Source organism: Cydia strobilella, chromosome 12 (assembly GCF_947568885.1).
Source record: "Cydia strobilella chromosome 12, ilCydStro3.1, whole genome shotgun sequence".
Lineage (NCBI taxonomy): Eukaryota > Metazoa > Arthropoda > Insecta > Lepidoptera > Tortricidae > Cydia > Cydia strobilella.
Genome location: NC_086052.1, coordinates 5,857,421 through 5,877,205, shown reverse-complemented (window position 1 = coordinate 5,877,205; position 19,785 = coordinate 5,857,421). Strand labels below are relative to the sequence as shown.

The window sequence follows — 19,785 nt, the reverse complement described above, 5'->3', positions numbered from 1 at the left end:
AACATCAAGCAACATGATTGGTTTAGTCAAGACAATGACTTTTCAATCAAATATTTTGAAAATAATCAACAACAAAAAAATACGAAATTAAGTAATAATATTTAGCGCTACAAAATATTTTTTTGTCTTTTAATGGTATTTTAAACATTGTAGTTTATAGAATTAAGTGATTTAAGTACCTGAAGCAATTTCCGCCTGACTATACTAACGTCAGAAATGACTCAAATGACGGATTGGATTTCAAATTTTGTTTTGACTATTGTTTGGCGACTGCTAATTTGTGAAAAGTTTTAAGAAAATATCATTCGAAAAGCACTTTGTATACAGTATACTAAACTGAGCCTGTAAAAAATTCGAAAAGATGGCTCAGGGGGTCTCAGAGTACGTGAGGGGTTTTTCCTTCATGCCCGAAAATAAAGTGGATGTCATTGATTTGCAGGTTAGTTTGTCTTCTTTTACTTCTTCATTATTGTAGAAAACAGTAAATGGTTGTCGTATCATTATCCTTAAGCAGGTAGGTACTTGTTTTTGTCCTACATATTCTTTCACATAAATTAAGCATGTTTATTGATCAAAATCAAAAATCTAAATCTCAGGAACCAATTGAATCTGAATAATCTGATGGATAATCCGGGAGAGAGGGCACCATGGTGCAGAAACACTCAGGGCATCAAACTGGTTAATCTAGGTCTAGTTCAGATTTAGTTATTGGCTGGTTGAATCATCTGTAGGCCGAGCACATGATTGACGCGACAGTATCTCGCCGCGAGATAGACTACCCGTCTTTTATTAACTGTCTGAATTAAAGGGGGACGGGCAGTCTATGTCGCGGCGAGATACTCTCGCGCCAATCATGTGCTAGCCCGGCTGTACCAGTTTCAAACTTAGTACCAACAGTCTTGCTTGCAACAAGAGTTTTGAATGATTCACGGTTAGTTTCACTAGACTTATATTGACCGGGATATAGACCGTGATTACCTTCTACACAACTTTGACACCCACCTGCTATCTTTAGTCACCCGCATGTAACTGCGTCGAAATACCCAAATACTCAAAAACAATACAAAAGGTAATCACGGTCTATATCCCGGTCAATATAAGTCTAGCCTTGCTTGCAGTTCTACAGGAGTTGAAGTAAGTCATCTGCTAAAGTGATATAGTAATTCAACCCCTAGATGTATGAAGTATCAATATTGATACCGAAAGAAGACAAGTGCCACCCAATTTCTCTTGAAATTTATGTTATATCAATTTTCAATTTAATGTGAATTTGGTTGTTTTAGTATAAGCACAGAATAAATAATAGTACTACCGTACAGAAAGGAAACTTTCTACAAAACCAAAGTTTGACAGCAGTTCAGGGTCGAATCATGCTGTTCCTTTCTAATATATGGCACTATCCCTTTCGTCTCTTTAGGGTTGTCAAAATTCAAGCCATTATCTTATCTGTAGTCGTGCACGCAAAGGGACGTCGAGTTGTGGCAACCCTAATAATTGCACGGAGCAATGCTAAGCCGAACGGAGCCGAGTTTGCCCGAAGTGAGGAGTTTCGCACCCCTGGTATGAGTATTGATACTTCATGCATCTAAGGGCTAATATTCTCTCTCGTGAAGGCTTGCAAGTTGCAAGCAGGACTGTGCTTGCAGTTTTAGCTTATTAAACTAATATTTGTATTATATTGCAGTACATAGAGGGTGGTGAGTTATCCAGAGCATGGAAAATATCCCGCCGGGAAAGGCTTAGAAACATAGAAGCGAAGATTTGGGATGAGTTCATTAATGAACGGGATGTGGTTGAATCTGTTAAGAGTGGTAAGGAATTCATAGTTTACATTTATTTATACTGATCTATACTCGCTACACTCATGGTTCAAATTTTTGAATCTCACTTGCTCGGGTATCAATATTAGCATGAGCAGTTAAACAACAACTTTGCCCCCTTATAAAACAACTAACTATGTCGTTACAAATCATATAATTTGATTATAACAAGCTTTTGAAGCCTTGTGGGTTGTATCTTGGAAACTAAATTAGATCCACTTTCTGAATATTGATGAATCCCTATCTTGGTCATGATTATACTTATGCTTTCATAAGTGAAAATATTGTATAATCATCAGTCTTTCTTGGTGACTGTTATACAATCTTTTCATAATATATATTCAACATCAAGCTGATCTGGTGATGGAGATCAAAGGTGACCATATAAACACAAAAGAACACAACCAAAGTCAAAGTCAAAATATTCTTTATTCAAATAGGCCTAGTAACAAGAACTTTTAAATTATTGAGTTTTGCTCTGTTATTAATACTTATAATCATATTAATGGGTTGTTGTACCTAAATGTATCATATATACAAATCAAGAGTGAGAAAATAAGTAGTTACAATATTTTTGACAGCTTCAAAGCGTCTGGTGAAAGTTACAGTATAATTTCTACCTACCTTTAACACCTGGTACCGGACAAATGACCCACTAGGCCGGACCGGTCGTCGATATCATACATGTTATTCATGAGAATATAAGTAATGTCTGGGGGCGCTGGGATCTTGGACTACTATGGAAATTAGCGTCGCTGTGTAGTTGCGCCAACGCTGCCAGGGGGGTGTCACTGCGCAGTTTAGGTATATTTGGCCGGCGCACCGCCCGGGACGGTGTATGGCAGTTTATACCTAAATCTGACTTTTGTGAAGGAGTGAATTTTCTGTACGGTAGTACTATTAGTTATTCTGTGACGCTGCGTCAAGCAGCAGCCATGGAGTTGACAAGACACCGACGCTCGGGAGACGCTAGTGTGGGATGCACTTACAGTTAATGACATAATTTTGCATTGTATTTTCAGAAGACCCATACCAGTTTTTGGAGAAGCTTCCTGAAGCCTGCGTGAGGGAGGTCCTGGACACAGAGCTCACGAAGATGCAGAAAGAAATGGCTGAGGAAGTTTCAGTTGTACGTATTTTTACCATTTCAACATAGTTTACCTTTACGGCCCGGCCACGACATCGCTCGGTGGGAACGAAAGGTCCGATCGCTTTGTCTCGCTCCAACCTATGGCCGCCGCTCGCCGCTGCCGCCGCCGCGCGATTTTGTGGCCGGGCCGTTAGCCATTTGTGAACCTTAATGCGTCGTGATAAGGGCTATCAATGGCAGTTATGTACAATTTCCACTGACCGGGCGGCGTCAGCGCATTTCAGACCGAAAAGTTAAATAGGTGCACACTTTGTTTTAACGGCGTTATGCAGGTGACCCAAATTATCAATAGGAAACTCAAGTTTGTAGAATTATAGATAATATAGCCAAAGAAATGTACTAAAACGTGTAAAACAGTGCAAAACATTGTTGCCACAAAATTGCCAGCTGCAGTAGTTGGCTCTCATTCCACCAGTTTGTCAAGCGCTAACATTTGACAATCCAGAGGGCCTAGCCAAGTTGGACCAGATGACAATCGTTGATAGAAAACGCCAATTGAAACTTAAATAATGCATGGACATAGTCACGTGACTTTTCGTAGCATCTGTGTCCGGTACATGACCGGACATTTTGTCTTTTCGATTAGTATTTTTCAATGTACGATTTTCATCTCTATTAGGCCCCTAGTTACAATAAAACGTATAATGCCATGCAGCGCCAACCGCCACAGATGTTGATATCAAAATCCTTTCAATTCATAACTCAGAAGTTTGACCTTCCAGGGGCAACCGAAGGAACAGGAATATAAAGAGGACCTCCAGGACCCGCGGGAAACCATGGTGACCTTCGCCGAGGCGTTGGAGGACGAGCAGTGCGATATGATCACCATTTTGGACGAGGTTGAGGATGATGGCTCGGGTAAGTTTTAATGGATATCGGCGTAGACTCAAATCATAGATCATAGAACAATATTTCGTATTCCTCTGCCTGTAATTTCGGCTACAAGCAAACGTTTACTGCAGCGGTATATTTGAACCACAGACTACACATGCACTGTATTATGAAGCATACACAAAGATTATGAAGTCACCACACATTAGGTGCAATTTTACTAGTAAAATACTTTGATTTGATCAGCACAACCGAGTCGTATTTTACACCTTTTTATACTATAATAGCCCATTAGGTACATCCTCAAATCTAAATTATTCTAAATATTTTTAATTTACACGAGAACTGATTGTAATTGTGGGCGCAATTGAAATAAGCGGTCACTTATGTGTGGTGACCGTGATTGTCTTATGTGCTCCATGTAGTTGAGTTGGTCTGTAATCTAAACTTTACGCCCCGATCTGTAGTAACCAAGAATAGCCTGTCTTAGGGACCATCATGCGACGCGAGAGGTATTAACTACTATTTATTAATCTGTGCATAGAGTAACTTATACTATAGCGGTACTGTCATAGTAAATTTTGTAACCACAGTAAATTCACTGCCATCTGTCGACACACTTTAAAACTAAAAATAAAGATTTATAAAAATACGATAGAATGTATTTAAATATAGATAAATGATTTTTTTTATTTGCGTTAATTATTTTTATGATTTTGACCCATGTTCTTTCACTGATATGCGTTAAAATTGTTAAATAACAAACGAAACCGTCAACGCCATCTATACGACTGTAGGCCAAAACTAGTAGCGCCCTCTGAACGAGAATCAAATTTTCTTGATTTTCGAGGCACGTTTTTTCCTTAGACTGTATCCATCTATTACGGAGTTATATCTATCTTTGATCTGTGTAACTGTGTCCACGCTTTCAGAGGCATGCGAGCGGGAAGAGTTGAACGAGACATTGGACAGCCCGTGTACCGTGCGAGAGAGACCGAGCAGCCCTGAACTGTCACCGAAGGCTTCCGAAAAGAGTGAGCGACTGCTTTATACAGGGTGGCTAAAAAATAATTGCATTCCCGTTGCCAGGGAGGTTTTGAGATTATACTGAGCATTTATATACATACTCCATTTTGACGGGGGCAAAAATGTGCCATAATTAATGCTTTCAAGACTTAAGTGTTTTCGATATCGATATGAAACAATTTCTAAATCATATAGTATGACTCCTCCTTTGAGTAAACATTTCACATTAAGCGCGTTTGCTCTTTCATTGGCCCGAATTTTGTTATTCATTCAACTGGCCAGAATCTGAGCGCTGTCTTACTATATTCAATTAAATTTGAACTTTATACGAAACGGTTACAGCTAATATTCAAATGGCAACAACAAATAACTTTGTATTTTGTCAGACCGTGAGAAGTCGCCTGATAACGTCACCAACATGATCGAAACCAGCATATACAGCGCTAAAGTAAAGGAGCTACAATCTAAGGTTAACCTGGAGCTGTTATCTGTTATGTAAGTTTATTAGCATTTTCACTTTAGAATGTCGTTGACATAGAGATGTAGGTATTATCCAAAAAATAGCCATGCCGTGCGCGTTTAATCCTTAATCACACAATTTAATATTCACTACTAGCTTTTGCCCGCGACTTCGTCTGCGTGGACTTAGTAACCCCAGATAGAGTAAGAATAGCGCCTGGAGAAAGTCAGCAATTATTCAATTTGAGCATATTATGCACACAAATTAGCAGACACTTCATTAATTATCTCAATTCCATCCCGCTTTTTACTTTCTTAAGAGATGATTTTCGGGATAAAAACTATCCTATGTCCTTCTCAGGGACTCAACCTATCTCTATGCCAAATTTCATCTAAATCGATTCAGCGGTTTAAGCGTGAAGAGGGAACACACAGACAGACAGACAGAGACTTTCGCATTTATAATATTAGTATGGATGTGTCCAACGATGAAATTGCGTAAAAAATGGCGGTCAGCCGAAATATATGAAATATAATACTGTTCATACTGTTATAAATGTACCGCTGTATGCGCGCAACCTGGACCTCATGTATACTCCATCTGCAAATTCCCATCTTTGTGTGTGCAAAATAAATATATTTTTCATTTTTTTTTTCATAATATGTAATGTTTTTGTGTGTGAGTCCGAGGTGTAGGGTTGAAGCCGGCTTAGTTTTTATCGCGTATATATATCTTTACTTGAAAATAATTGTATTGTATAACTAGCCTTATGAACCGATTTTTCATGTACAACCAGCCTTAAAGTTTATAGTCTATGATGGTTCATTATTTTTAGTATGTGGGTGTTTTTGCACTTTGTAGTTTTTCCTCAGTCACCCGTTGGACCACGAGCGCTGTAAAGGGTTCGAAACGTCGGGATATATTATAAATTCAATATACGCGATATAATCCGTCTTCATAGTTTTATTTATAGTGTGTAAATTTATGACACGATGAAAGCTTTCCAATTAATATAAATAGAAAATGACGGGTAGCCTATCTATATTGACTCGGCACACTCGTGATAAGACTACAGATAGGTAGTTACGCCGCTCGCTTAACCCTTTTCCAGGCCGCACCAAATCAACGTTTTCCCAAAAAATCCAAATATATTCCATTTAATCCAGCTTTGATGATTAATTTGAAGTCACGTTTCCTGAAAGTGCAATCTTATTTGAACCTTAAATCGGAATGCTAAAGTTAAAATTCTATTGGCGCATATGCGATTCGATAAATCGTTCTGGTTTAGAACAGAAACGAAGTTAGCCGTTAGATTCTCCTCATAATTTCTAACGCCTTACAGCACGACACTGGAAGCTCATAATATGCATCAACTGGATCCGAACACACTCCCGAAGCTGAAAAGACAGTGCAGCGAGTTCTGTGCTCGCTACTGCCGCATATACTTGTATCCCATGTCTCGACAGGTGTGTTTGCCGCCATTATATGTAGAAACTAATTAAAACTTTGATTTTAAAATATTTATTGTACAACAAGAATAGATTTATAATATTTTTAGTTAAAAAATATGACGACCATGTTATGGAATCCGTAATTGATATAATTCTAACCTGAACGCCAAGAACACCGAAAGGCGTCGTAACTAGTCGTGCCCACAGCGCCATGAACACATAAGTGTTATGGCGTACGCTGTCAAAGTAACCTTCATATCATATCATATCATTTATTCACACTCTCAAGTAAGATTTACATTAGCTCGCTTGCGCCCGTGACCTTGGCGTGTCAGTGACGTTGGGGAAGGGATAAACACCAAAATGTCCCATGGTAATTACAGAAATTACAAAAAAATTGTCAATAAAGAGAACCCTATTTTTTTTGTTCTCGATGATGTACTAAAAGTTTTTTGGCACTAATGGGAGTTGGACACAACAATCTTGAAACCCCTGTTCTATGTAATTTTCAGATCCACGACGTGACGCGACACAACAACTCGGCAACGCCGTACGCGCGACACACGCACACACGCTCGCAACTCATCCGAGCCGTGTCGCTACAGCAGAACATGTTGCAGTCCCTTCAGGTATAGTATGAATTTTCACAGATGATTTTTTCGGACTCGGGCCCTAATCTGTTAAACAAATGCCTTTTTAGGATTCGGTACCCAAAGGGTAAAAACGGGACCCTATTACTAAGACTCCTCTGTCCGTCCGTCTGTCCGTCTGTCTGTCTGTCACCAGGCTGTATCTCATGAACCGTGATAGCTAGACAGTTGAAATTTTCACAGATATATTTCTGTTGCCGCTATAACAACAAATACTAAAAAGTACGGAACCCTCGGTGGGCGAGTCCGACTCGCACTTGGCCGGTTTTTTTTTAAGAGCGGTCTTCAGCACGTGCCAAAGCATTATGTCGTTTAAAAAGCAACTATCGTGATAGTATTAAGGTTCAAATTTATGTGACAGCTCATTCAGAGACCAATCAGAGTGAGCTTTTCTTTGAAGATGACAAAACGTGTTATCTCCGAATGGGCTGTTTTATGAATTTGAACCATATAAGCAGAATGGTAAATTTGTTTTTTTAATACAGTTGCTCAAAAAGTGGTACTTTTTGTGGCTGCGTAGCGTGTGAGAAGCTCAATTTCTCGAACTAGTGCTTTTTACTTTTTAGTTCCAAACTATACTTTCGAAACGCAGTTAAAATTGAATTTTTAGTTCCAAACTATAGTTTCGAAACGCAGTTTTTATGTAATTTAGCTTGAGCAGGTACTGGGGCCTCACTCGTTACTCCTCGGTGTCGTTGAGCAACCCGCGCCGGGCCCGCGGCGGCCGCGGCCGGGGCGCGCACGAGTATGAAGGTATCGCGGGCTGCGGCAGCTCAACTATCGCGGGCTGTATAGGTACTTTTGGTTTTGGTTTGGTTTGGTGGTATGATTCTACTAATGATATATTAATTTATTATTTTTTCGCAATTGTATTAAAAAACGTCGTTTACAACACGTGTGAAATGTCTTTTCACACTAGTTGTAAAATGTACTATTAAACGGGCTTGTTCCCGTTACTTACGTCGGGGCTATTAGCAGTAAGCAGTGTAACCACTGCATAAAGGAAACAATACCTTTTGTTTAACAGATTAGGGCCTGAGCCCGAAAAAATCATCTGAGATAATTCATACTATAACACCTGCGTATCGTACAGTCGAGGTATTAAATGTCGACACAAAAATGGTGCAAATAATGTGTACCTACACACTACCTTAATGTATGGGCAATAAGATCGTGCATACATATTGGTGCGTGTCGATATAATGTCGACATTAATTATATCCACATATTTACTATTATTAATTAATTATGTCCGTCCGTCTGCGAGAAAACCACTAGCGAATAACTAATTTCTCGTGCAGCCCAAGACAGTACGTGAAATGTAAAATGAGAGTGATACGTTAACGGTATATTCCCAATTAGATATTTGGAGATATGTAACTACAACATATCTCCAAAACGGATCTGTCGATTTACCCTAGGTTCTTGCGGTATTCTGAAAGAATTTGTTTTATGAATGGTTCACCGGATGGTGATATGATATTCTATATTTGCCAAGTATTTTTAATTTTAGTCATTTATTTATCATGTCTAAATTGTTTCTAGATGTTCCACAAATGGTTTACCCAGAAGACGCCGCTGCGGGAATGCGTGTACGCACTAAAGAACTTCATGCAATTGGTGCGAGAAGCGGACTCGGTCTGCCCCGTCGAGGTCCATAATGAGGTAACAAATTTCGTTCCCTAAGTCGAAGGCTACCGAAAAACGCTTCGAGCGATTTCATCGTCGATCGTTCGCGGCGTCGTAGTAACTAGGTACAGAAGGTTCACTCTCTAACAAAACGCGTCTATTACGACAGATATGACCGCTAGGTGGCGCAAGCGCGAGCAGGCGTCCGTTCCGTAGCGGTGCGCGGCAACTACATACTATGGCTAGACACCAAAATTGGTGCGGGCCGCATGTACCTACTTGTAGCGATGCGACGAAATCGCGGAGTGAGCCACGTCTGCCTACACTGTGTCATGCAAACAATGTCGGTTTTCTGACCAACTCATACTTTGAATTCGATTCGATTTTGACCCAGTGTGATAGCGCTTTGGAACGCTACCCTGCCACTGACGCGATATCGGCTCGTCAAAGAGAATCGAAATTAAATTCTAAATTTAAAACTTTAAGGTCGTTTTGGCTGCCCAATTTAGACCTCTAGAAATAAGGGGCAAAGCCTAGGGCGTGAACTAGGGGGGGAGGGGGCAAGTTTATGTCGCCGGAGGCCTAGGGCAGAGAGACATTGAATGTCATAGACATAGTATAGTAGTTATAAACATGAAACCGAGCGACCAGGGGTAAGAGAAAGACATATTCATGTATTGACAGGTTAATGTATGGCAGCATAATCCTTTTTCTCTTTCACTCTTATAAATTTCGGTATTTCGCCACCGCCTCCTACCTATGCTGCCATAACCCGACCATGAAAAAAAACCCGGTCGGTGATAAGGAAAAAGCATGGCACTATTTTCTCTTTCCTCTTATAGGAATCGCAATAAGACTATCTTTCTCTATCAGAGTGTCAGGCCCTTGTTGTATGTAAATGTTGAGCTCCAGGCTCATGTGCTGCTCCCACCTACCTGCATCCCCATAGCCACCAGACGGGCACTTGAATTATTAGCTATACACGTCATTATTTCCAGGAGCTGCTGCAAACTTGCGAGAGCTTGGACAATGCTCTGGGCCTATACCTAGTGAAACTTAACAATTACCTGGGGGATGACACCGACACTATTGCCGTGAGTATTGAAAATTTATCAAATTACCATTACTGTAGCCCACCGCTTATAAGTAAGTAAGTATTCTTTACAGTACATATGGTGCTACTTTCTCGCACTAGTGCGTAAAAGAGCACTTTTCGTGCATATGTCGAAAGGTTAAAGGGCCATATGTACTGTAAAACGTTGTACGATACACGTGCGAATAGGTAATTCGCAACTCGTGTCGATTTAAAAGACTCCCTGTGGTCGTGTTTTAATTTATCGCCACTCGTTTCGAATTTCCTCTTTTCCGCACTTGTATCGTAAATAACTATTACAGTACATATGGTGCTACTTTTTCGCACTAGTGTAAAAGTGTGCGTAAACGTATGATAACATAAACGTGTGTGGTATCTGTATCTGTAGCTCCCAATCGATTCATCTATCTACTTGATTTCAGTCGCTGTCTCGTTCGGGAAAGTCTCATCAGTCTTCGAAGTTCAATAAACAAGGCAAAGCAAGTAAGCATTAAATATTACATGTTTACCCTACATTTTCAAAGAATTATTGATTGAGAAGAGGTGTCAAAAGTCGTGCCCCCATGTTTCATACCCGAACTAGATGGCGATATACAGTGCAATACCAAATGTTTTGTGATAATAATAACTGAACTGATATTCGAGACTGCTACATCAATTCAAGCTGTAAAATTCAAGGGATATTTTTTTCTAAGACCTCTTCTACTATTAATAATGCTTTACATCTGACATATGAATTGACGTAAGAATTTATTCTAAGTTTGTTATTATGGTCGTTAAGTTTTCAAGCTGACCCTTACAGCTAACTCTTTGTCTATTGTAAGTAAAACCGCACGTGCTATTACCTGCAGAAAAAAAGGTTCGGTCATTGGCGTATGATTCTGATTGGCACCTAAGCGCAAGCTAATCCAACGCTCAAAAAACAAGGGTAAGTGCGCTATTCGGTAACGCGCTTTTGTTACGCATCATTGTATACTGGTTCTGTAGCGGTCGACTCGCCGGCACTCAGTACAGTCAGTACCCGTACCCGTCTATGTTTGTATACGCGTCAAATTAAATTTGACCCACTTCCAATGAAGCTGGAAATTTGCATACATATGTGAGTCGAGTGACAATGCAATATTATGGTACCATCGAGCTGATCTGATGAAGGAGACAGGAGGTGGCCATAGGAACTCTGTGATATAACAACGCAACCTAATTGTGTTTGGGGTTTTTAGAATTGTCTCGATGAGTACAAGTTGCGTGTTTAATGAAAAGTACAGTCAGCGATAAAAGCTTGTACCAAAAATTAAATATTTGCCAAAAACTTGTACCTACTTTGGCACCCGCCCACGCTAGCGAACGCCATAAGTGGTCACGTTTTTAACTCTGTTGCCTGTCTCTTTCACTTCAATTCTCTTTAAGCGTTATTCTAGATGGCTGCCCCCTACATTTCACGCACGCTCCCTATAACAATATGTGTATTTGACAGAAACGGGCGCTGACGCCAAGCTATCGATGTACTCTCTGGATAGGCTCCCGCGTTGTTCCAAGGCTTCCATCGGACGATCAAGGTGAAATTTGTACTCTTCAATAACCCACAATAAACATGTGTTGTTTTTCAAGCAAAAGGCAAATGTGGTATTTCAGCGTTTCCGTGGGAATCTGCCGAATCCTATACTGGAACACGCCACAGAAAACTGTGTCGCCAAAATGATTTTTATTTAGCTTTTAAGATTTTTATTATTGTAAGGTATGTATCTATGGGCCTTATTTGCCTGAAAATAATGCCTAGCCTTAATTGACGCTTAACATAAGGACGAAATTTGATTGAATTTTTAAACGAATAACAAAGTGGTACCTTTAAAAGAAATCTCATCTCCATCATATTTAAACAATTGTCTAAATTATGACTTAAGGCTAAGATAAGTTTAAAATTTTTAAGGCTACGTATAAACATGGTCGAATAAAGCAAGAAGACAGACAATGTCTGTTTTATTTGTCCATGGTATAAAAATAAAATCTTGTGGATAGTTTTCTTGACGTAAAATGATTATGTGATATAATGTATAAGTTAACTTTGTTTGATAGCGGCGGCACGTCTAAAGCTCGCATGGGAGTATCGCCGAACGCCAACGCGAAAAACCCTAATCCATTGGAAAACGCAGACGCAGCAGCCAATAAGAAAACACGGTACATGTATTTCTATAGATTTAGAACAGCCATGCTCAACCTTTTTAGGGTTCCGTACCCAAAGGGTAAAAACGGGACCCTATTGCTAAGACTCCGCTGTCCGTCTTTCCGTCTGTCTGTCTGTCTGTTGAGATACCGATAGCTAGACAGTTGAAATTTTCACAGATGATGTATTTCTGTTGCCGCTATAACAACAAATACTAAAAAGTACGGAACCCTCGGTGGGCGAGTCTGACTCGCACTTGTCCGGTTTTTTTTATGAGAGCCGCAAAGATGGTTTTGCACTGTAGCGTCGGACCGCAAGATAAATTTGCGTTCAACTTCTAAAAGCTTTGAATGCAGTTTTGTTTATTTAAAAAAATAAAAGAATGTTTCCTTTAAGTAAAATAAGCTAACTTAAGGTTTTAAGGCACTTTTCCCTCCAGGGCCCATTAATTTTTTTCACCCTGTATATAAATTAGTCAAAGGGTTAAGGAGCACAGCAGTGAATGTTATAAATTAAAATTAAATTAAATTTATTTAAGACCAACAAAGGATCAATTTTGATAGTGACACATTTTAATCTTACAAATAATGTTAGTACACACACAATTAATGTGTTGCGGTGCGGAAGCAGAAACCATCCAGCACATCATTCATGACTGTCCTATAACGCGTTATCTCGCTGTCCTCCCGAAGACCTGATCACCCTGAGCGACGAAGCCATAAAGTGGCTGACTGGTCTATGTGTAGATCTTTAACTACTAACAACACTTACAATATTCTATTTCACAATTATTATCATATGCCATACGATTAAATTAAATTAAAAAGTACACACACAAACTTGTTAACTTATCTGACATATGTTATGACTAGCTTTTGCCCGCGACTTCGTCTGCGTGGAATCAGTAATTTGGGTACCTTAATTCTTAAACAAATCTCCTTTTTAAACCATCCTTTTTTCACCCCCAAATTGGTCCACACTATACATTTCCACCCCATTTTTTATACCCTTAAGGGATGATTTCGGGGATAAAAGTTATTCTATATCCTTTCCCACAGCTCAAACTATCCCCATACCAAGTTTCATCTAAATCGGTTCAGTGGTTATTGATTCCCCATACAAATTTCCACCCCCCTTTTCACCCCCTTGAGGGGTGAGTTCTGGGATAAAAAGTATCCTATGTCCTTCCTCGGGACTCAAACTATCTGTATACCAAATTTCAACGGTTCAGCGGTTTAAGCGAGAAGAGGTAACACACAGACAGACAGACAGGCTTTCGCATTTATAATATTAGTATGGATTGTCTCACATTCGCATGGATGTGTTCAGGTCCCGGAGACCGCTGATGCGCGCGCCGGGCGGCCGGCAGCGCTGCGCCGCGCGCACGAACCAGGAGCACGACAACATCACCACGCTCGTCGAGACCGTCGACATCGTATGTAACCATAGACATAGTACTAGTTATAGACATGAAACCGAGCGACCTGTTCAGGTCCCGGAGACCGCTGATGCGCGCGCCGGGCGGCCGGCAGCGCTGCGCCGCGCGCACGAACCAGGAGCACGACAACATCACCACGCTCGTCGAGACCGTCGACATCGTATGTAACCATAGACATAGTACTAGTTATAGACATGAAACCGAGCGACCTGTTCAGGTCCCGGAGACCGCTGATGCGCGCGCCGGGCGGCCGGCAGCGCTGCGCCGCGCGCACGAACCAGGAGCACGACAACATCACCACGCTCGTCGAGACCGTCGACATCGTATGTAACCATAGACATAGTACTAGTTATAGACATGAAACCGAGCGACCTGTTCAGGTCCCGGAGACCGCTGATGCGCGCGCCGGGCGGCCGGCAGCGCTGCGCCGCGCGCACGAACCAGGAGCACGACAACATCACCACGCTCGTCGAGACCGTCGACATCGTATGTAACCATAGACATAGTACTAGTTATAGACATGAAACCGAGCGACCAGGGCATGGAGACTGTATAAAGGAGCCAAATCTCTATGTATGAAAAGTGTCCATCAAAAAACAGTAATTAGGCGGCGCCACCATACACCGAAATACTACCAAAAACAACCTACGTAATTTGGTCGGGTTATTTGTTGCCTTATATGGTTCATGTTATACTCATGTCCCAGAGCCTAACTAGCGCCACCGGAGAGATTAGGAACTATTATTTAAAGCTTAACGCGGTCACTTTTACAACAATTCTGCCATAAGAGATTGCGATCCTTTCTATACCATCCATAGACCAGGGGTAAGAGAAAGACGTATTCATGTATTGACAGGTTAATGTATGGCAGCATAATCCTTTTTCTCTTTCACTCTTATAATTTTCGGTATTTCGCCATCGCCTCCTACCTATGCTGCCATAACCCGACCATGAAAAAAAACCCGGTCGGTGATGAGGACAAAGCATGGCACTATTTTCTCTTTCCTCTTATAGGAATCGCAATAAGACTATCTTTCTCTATCAAAGAGTGTCAGGCCCTTGTATGTAACCAAACACCAAGTGCCTACTTACCCGTACCACTCCGTACACATTTGGGACAGTCGCCATCAGATATATTGGAGCGGCCAACGTGCTCAAAAATATCTGAACACGCACTCCTAATGCCTTGACAATAGAGGCGTGTTCAGATATTTGTGAGCGGTACAACATGGTGGCAAAAAAATAAGTACATTCCCGTTGCCAGGGAGGTTTTGGGATTATACTGAGCAACTTTTACTATGGGACCAAGCACGAAATCTCGCAAAAAAATTTGGCTGTTTCATACATTTTGGCTGTTTCATACATTTTGGCTGGTCCATTTTCTATGGGAGAGTAAAAAACTTTTTCGCGATTTCGTGGTTGGTCCCATTGTAAAAGTTGCTTAGTATAATCCCAAAACCTCCCTGGCGACGGGAATGCACTTATTTTTTAGCCACCCTGTATATTATACAAATATAAATACTTATGTACATAGAAAACATCCATAACTCAGGAACGAAAAACACACAAATAAATGCCCTTACCAGGATTTGAACCCGATTGATTGATGTCTTAAAATATTATAAACAGGCCTATAAAGTGTAGTTAGCCGCACTTCACGCGCCAAGCCGTACATTTAACAGTATTAAATATTCTTGGTTGTATTTCCGCTAATTTTTAAGCATGACACCACCAATCAGATGAGGCATAAAATGTATCATGTTTTGCCAGATGACTACTCCCCACGCGTCGGCGGCCAACTCGGTCCGCAGCGCCGCGCCCCCGCCCTGCGTCTCCCCGCGCTCCCCGCACTCCCCGCGCCGCCCGAGGTCATCGCGCGTCTCGAAATCACCACGAGGTCATTCTAATATAGTTCTACCGTACTTCTGAAAATTTGAGATATAGGACACTGGTCTAAAATTGAGAAAAATCCGGGTTCTTAGTAGAGATGCACTGGATATTCACTATCCGGTATCTGGCCCTTATTTTTATATTTGGCCGGATACCGGATAGTGACCTACTATCCGGCCGGATACCGGATAGTAACTTTGCTTGATTTCGGAGTAAACAAATTGGATTTAAGAAACAGTCACGGTCATAATCGTACTCTTTTATTATTTTAAAACAAATTAAACGTTCCACTCACTTGCACGCGCACTCATTTCGAACCTAGAAATGAGTCCGCGCGAACGTTCACTAGGTCACGGTAGGTCAAAATGTGCACAATGCGCACCTGAAAAACTGAAATGTAGGGATAGTTCCTTCGGCCGAATATTCGGCGGCCGGATACCGAATATTCGACCGATGGTCAGGCCGAACATCCGGTATCCGGCCAAACAACTATCCGTTGCACTTGCATCTCTAGTTCTTAGCTCAAAGTGCAGTCTCAACCGGGAGCAAGCATGAAACTTGGCATGCATGTATAGTGCGACCTAAAATAGTAGAAATAAAATGGAACTAAAAAAAATCCATACAAGATTTTGCCATGTTTAAGCATTTGACGTCATAAATGTGACAGTTACGTAGGAAGTGGCGCCCTCGATAATTTTCTACAATTTCTTGTCGGACTATAGCTTATTCAGGTAAGAAAATTTATAATTGAAAACAACTTGTCAAGTGAGTTTTTCTACCCATTTCTGGCCGCGGAAGGGTTTAAAAATCAAATAATAAATATCAAATAATATTTCGCACATAGGTTCTAAGATACTGATTTGTTTACTAAAGTATTAGTGTGTTATTATCATTGTCTTTCTAATATGTCGAATATAACATAAATAATAACAGAAACATTTATATTCCCAGGCATCCGCAAGAGCAAAGAATCCTCACCCAGATCGCCAAAATTAAGCCCAAAACGAAAGAAAGAGATTCTAGAGAACGATCTAAAACTAGCTCTAGACGCTGTCCACGTATCAGACGATACTTTACCGTCGGTTATCAAAGTGCAATGTGCGAAGAAAGACGTGGTGAAGACATCTAGTGAAGGTACTTCAAGGACTGATGGGAAATCGGATGAAAGAAGAGAGCTAAAGGTAAGTGTCTTCTTTAACCTTTTCGACGCCGTGTCTAACACAAAAGCTGTCACTCCAACGCCACGTCACTGAAGTGTCAAAACTGAAATTGAACTTTATACTCATGCACGTAGGTCTATGTTGCTCTGTGGTCTGGGACATATTAATCAGTTTTTGGCGTTGGACCTGCGGTGCCGATATATGCGTCATTAGCATTCAAAAAGTTAAACGGTTACTTTAAACTACGAGTACGGCACGTATTTACGACATATTACTATTAAAAAAATAAGAGAAAATGTGCGAAAAAAGACCGTGGTAAAGATATCGAGTGAGAAGACTCCAAGGACCCTGAGGAGGTCAGACGAAATGTAGGAGGATGTTTAGTTATGTATCGTTTTGTGTATAAATAAAGACCTTTTGAGCTATGTGCTACAAGTTTATATTAACTTTGAACATTGTCCACATTTCGGGTGATCTATAGTTCACCGTCAATTATGTAAGTGCAATGTGCTAAGAAAGATAGTCCCGTGGTAAAGCATCTCGTGAAACTACTCCTAGAGACGAGAAATCTGATGAAAGGAAAGAGCTAAAGGTATGTGTATACTGTAAGATCTATGTACCTAACCCGACAAAAGACAGAATCGTGATGACATTTAGTGAAGCCACCCTAAGAATTGACGGAAAATCAGACGAAAGGAAATAAATAAGGGTACTTAAGTTGTATTTTACACCTAAGTGTGTTGCAGGTGGCTTAAAGTCAAGATAATTTCTATTAATTCCATGCTGCGCTTTTCGACGCCGTGTCAAACACAAAAGCAGTCATCCAGATGCCCCGTCACCGAAGTGTCAAAACTGAAATTGAACTTTATGCATAATGTATGTAGGTCTATGTTGCTCTGTGGTCTATGACCGATTAATCGGTCTTTGGCGTTGATCCTACGGTGCGTATATATCGGTCATTGGCGTCCAAAAGGTTAACTCTCTCTACATACAAGTGTTGTTTGCTAGTAAAACAAATTTATAAACAAAAATAGTTTATTGAAATTGAAGAATAGCTTATTGAATATAGCTCTCGCTGGATATAAAAATAAATACCTTACAAGTAGCCCTTTTAGGTTGACTATTATTAAATCACTTTTACGTTCAATGTAGGAGCATAACTTTGACAAGCTATACAATATTGAATTTTATGTTTAGCATACTTTGGTCTATTTTTGTTATGTAAAATGGATACCAGCTTGTCAAAATTACACTAATTATCTTATTACGAATTGTCTTTATTTATTTTAATAATAGTTTTAAATATTTGTGCTTTATCAGATTACAATAATTTAAAGTTAAATAATTAATAAGTAAAGTTTGCTTTAAGCGAATCTCATTGATTTTTTTTTAAATCAAAATAAGGCTTGATAATTCAAGCCTTGTTTGAATTTAATCGGTATCACTAACCAATACAATGGTAAAATTTCACATTTAAAAAGTGCCTTGCGTTGTGATTTTCCTATTCCCAGCGTGTCTTTGTAAAACACTCGCATTCGCTCTTATCTTACAATATTTCACTCGCTTGGAATTGCCGACTTTCCACACTTGTATCATAAATATTTTAGTCACAAAGCATTGCCACGTGTCATGGAATAGGCACTATATCCTAACATTGACATTTAAACAAGCTTAAGCTTCATTATTTCTAATTTATAATTATAATTATGCCTGTTTTCGTATTTTCAACTTTATTACCAAGGCTTAAAGTAGGTACTTGAATTACAGCAAAATTGTGATAAAATACGGCTTCTAAAGAGCATTCTGACTTTGTATGTATTTGGTGGGCTGTATAAATTAGACCTTAACATTAATACAGTTAAGTGCACTTTAGCTTGTGTTCGGGATGGCGCTTAGGCGCATTTGCCGCAGAGGGGCTTATTGTCCATCACGGAGAACGTGGAGTCGGTCACGGGGTTCCTGCATTTCTGGAAAATAGAAAAGGAAAAATTCAGAGCTTGAAATGGGTAATGTAAATTCGGTAAAATTTGAGGGATTTTATTTGGAGATAATATTTTTTGCCTAGACGAAATAAATCATTATTGAATCGCCAATTATTTGTCGAATAAATAATAGCGATTCCTTATTCTTATTAGTTACTATTTCGTATTTAAATGTTGTTTGCCCTTGTCGTAGTGTACTTGACAGGAATTATGAACTTAAGCGCCAGATAGGTTACCCTTTGGGTCGTCTCTGAAGCTTCCACCGCCATTGGATTCTGTTTACTCTTCAAACACTTTAGACACTGCTGAGTAACATTTACCACCTGGCGTCCAGAGCGATGATCGCCTTGTCTGTGATTAGAGCAACCCTCACCGCACAGCGCACCACGAACTTGCCAATATAGCAACTTGATCAGTATACATTGGTAGTGAAGCACTCGCGGTGCCATTTGGCGTCCAGAGCGATGATCGCCTTGTCCGTGATCGGCTGTCACAGCGCCGCGAATTTGCCAATATAGCAACTTGAACAGTAACTTACATTGCAAGTGAAGCACTCGCGGTGCCATTTGGCATCCACAGCGATGATCGCCTTGTCCGTGATCGGCTGTCACAGCGCCGCGAACTTGCCAATATAGCAACTTGAACAGTAACTTACATTGCAAGTGAAGCACTCGCGGTGCCATTTGGCGTCTAGAGCGATGATCGCCTTGTCCGTGATCGGCTTGGAGCAGCCTGCACAACGCGCCGCGAACTTGCCAATATAGCAACTTGATCAGTATACATTGGTAGTGAAGCACTCGCGGTGCCATTTGGCGTCCAGAGCGATGATCGCCTTGTCCGTGATCGGCTGTCACAGCGCCGCGAACTTGCCAATATAGCAACTTGAACAGTAACTTACATTGCAAGTGAAGCACTCGCGGTGCCATTTGGCGTCCAGAGCGATGATCGCCTTGTCCGTGATCGGCTTCGAGCAGCCTGCACAACGCGCCGCGAACTTGTTACCATAGCAATCAGAGCAGTAGGGACGACCGGCCTGGAACCAAG

At 40.6% G+C, this 19,785-nt stretch overlaps 3 protein-coding genes across 4 annotated transcripts in view; 2 read left to right on the top strand and 1 right to left on the bottom strand.

Annotated features, from left to right (window-relative positions):
- The first annotated feature begins 255 nt into the window (after window positions 1-255).
- On the top strand, window positions 256-13,892 carry LOC134745978 (uncharacterized). Its single transcript, XM_063680135.1, has 14 exons — window positions 256-439; window positions 1,685-1,811; window positions 2,843-2,949; window positions 3,693-3,828; window positions 4,734-4,835; window positions 5,214-5,322; window positions 6,630-6,753; window positions 7,251-7,367; window positions 8,934-9,053; window positions 10,016-10,111; window positions 10,533-10,593; window positions 11,585-11,666; window positions 12,184-12,285; window positions 13,601-13,892. The coding sequence occupies exons 1-14, from the start codon at window positions 362-364 to the stop codon at window positions 13,875-13,877; spliced, it is 1,638 nt and encodes a 545-aa protein (XP_063536205.1). The 5' UTR covers window positions 256-361; the 3' UTR covers window positions 13,878-13,892.
- A 159-nt stretch (window positions 13,893-14,051) lies between these two features.
- The window catches only part of LOC134745986 (uncharacterized), a 49,372-nt gene continuing 43,638 nt past the window's right edge, over window positions 14,052-19,785 (top strand). The window contains exons 1-3 of the mRNA XM_063680151.1: window positions 14,052-14,195; window positions 15,480-15,606; window positions 16,551-16,780. Coding sequence (XP_063536221.1) covers window positions 14,067-14,195; window positions 15,480-15,606; window positions 16,551-16,780 — 486 coding nt within the window. The 5' untranslated portion in view covers window positions 14,052-14,066. The remainder of the gene's footprint in view (window positions 14,196-15,479; window positions 15,607-16,550; window positions 16,781-19,785) is intronic.
- The window catches only part of LOC134745991 (transforming growth factor beta-1-induced transcript 1 protein), a 31,597-nt gene continuing 30,284 nt past the window's right edge, over window positions 18,473-19,785 (bottom strand). For both annotated transcript variants that reach the window (XM_063680156.1, XM_063680157.1), the window contains exons 5-6: window positions 19,640-19,774; window positions 18,473-18,726 (exon numbers count right to left, since the gene is read on the bottom strand). In XM_063680156.1, coding sequence (XP_063536226.1) covers window positions 18,652-18,726; window positions 19,640-19,774 — 210 coding nt within the window. In that variant the 3' untranslated portion in view covers window positions 18,473-18,651. The remainder of the gene's footprint in view (window positions 18,727-19,639; window positions 19,775-19,785) is intronic.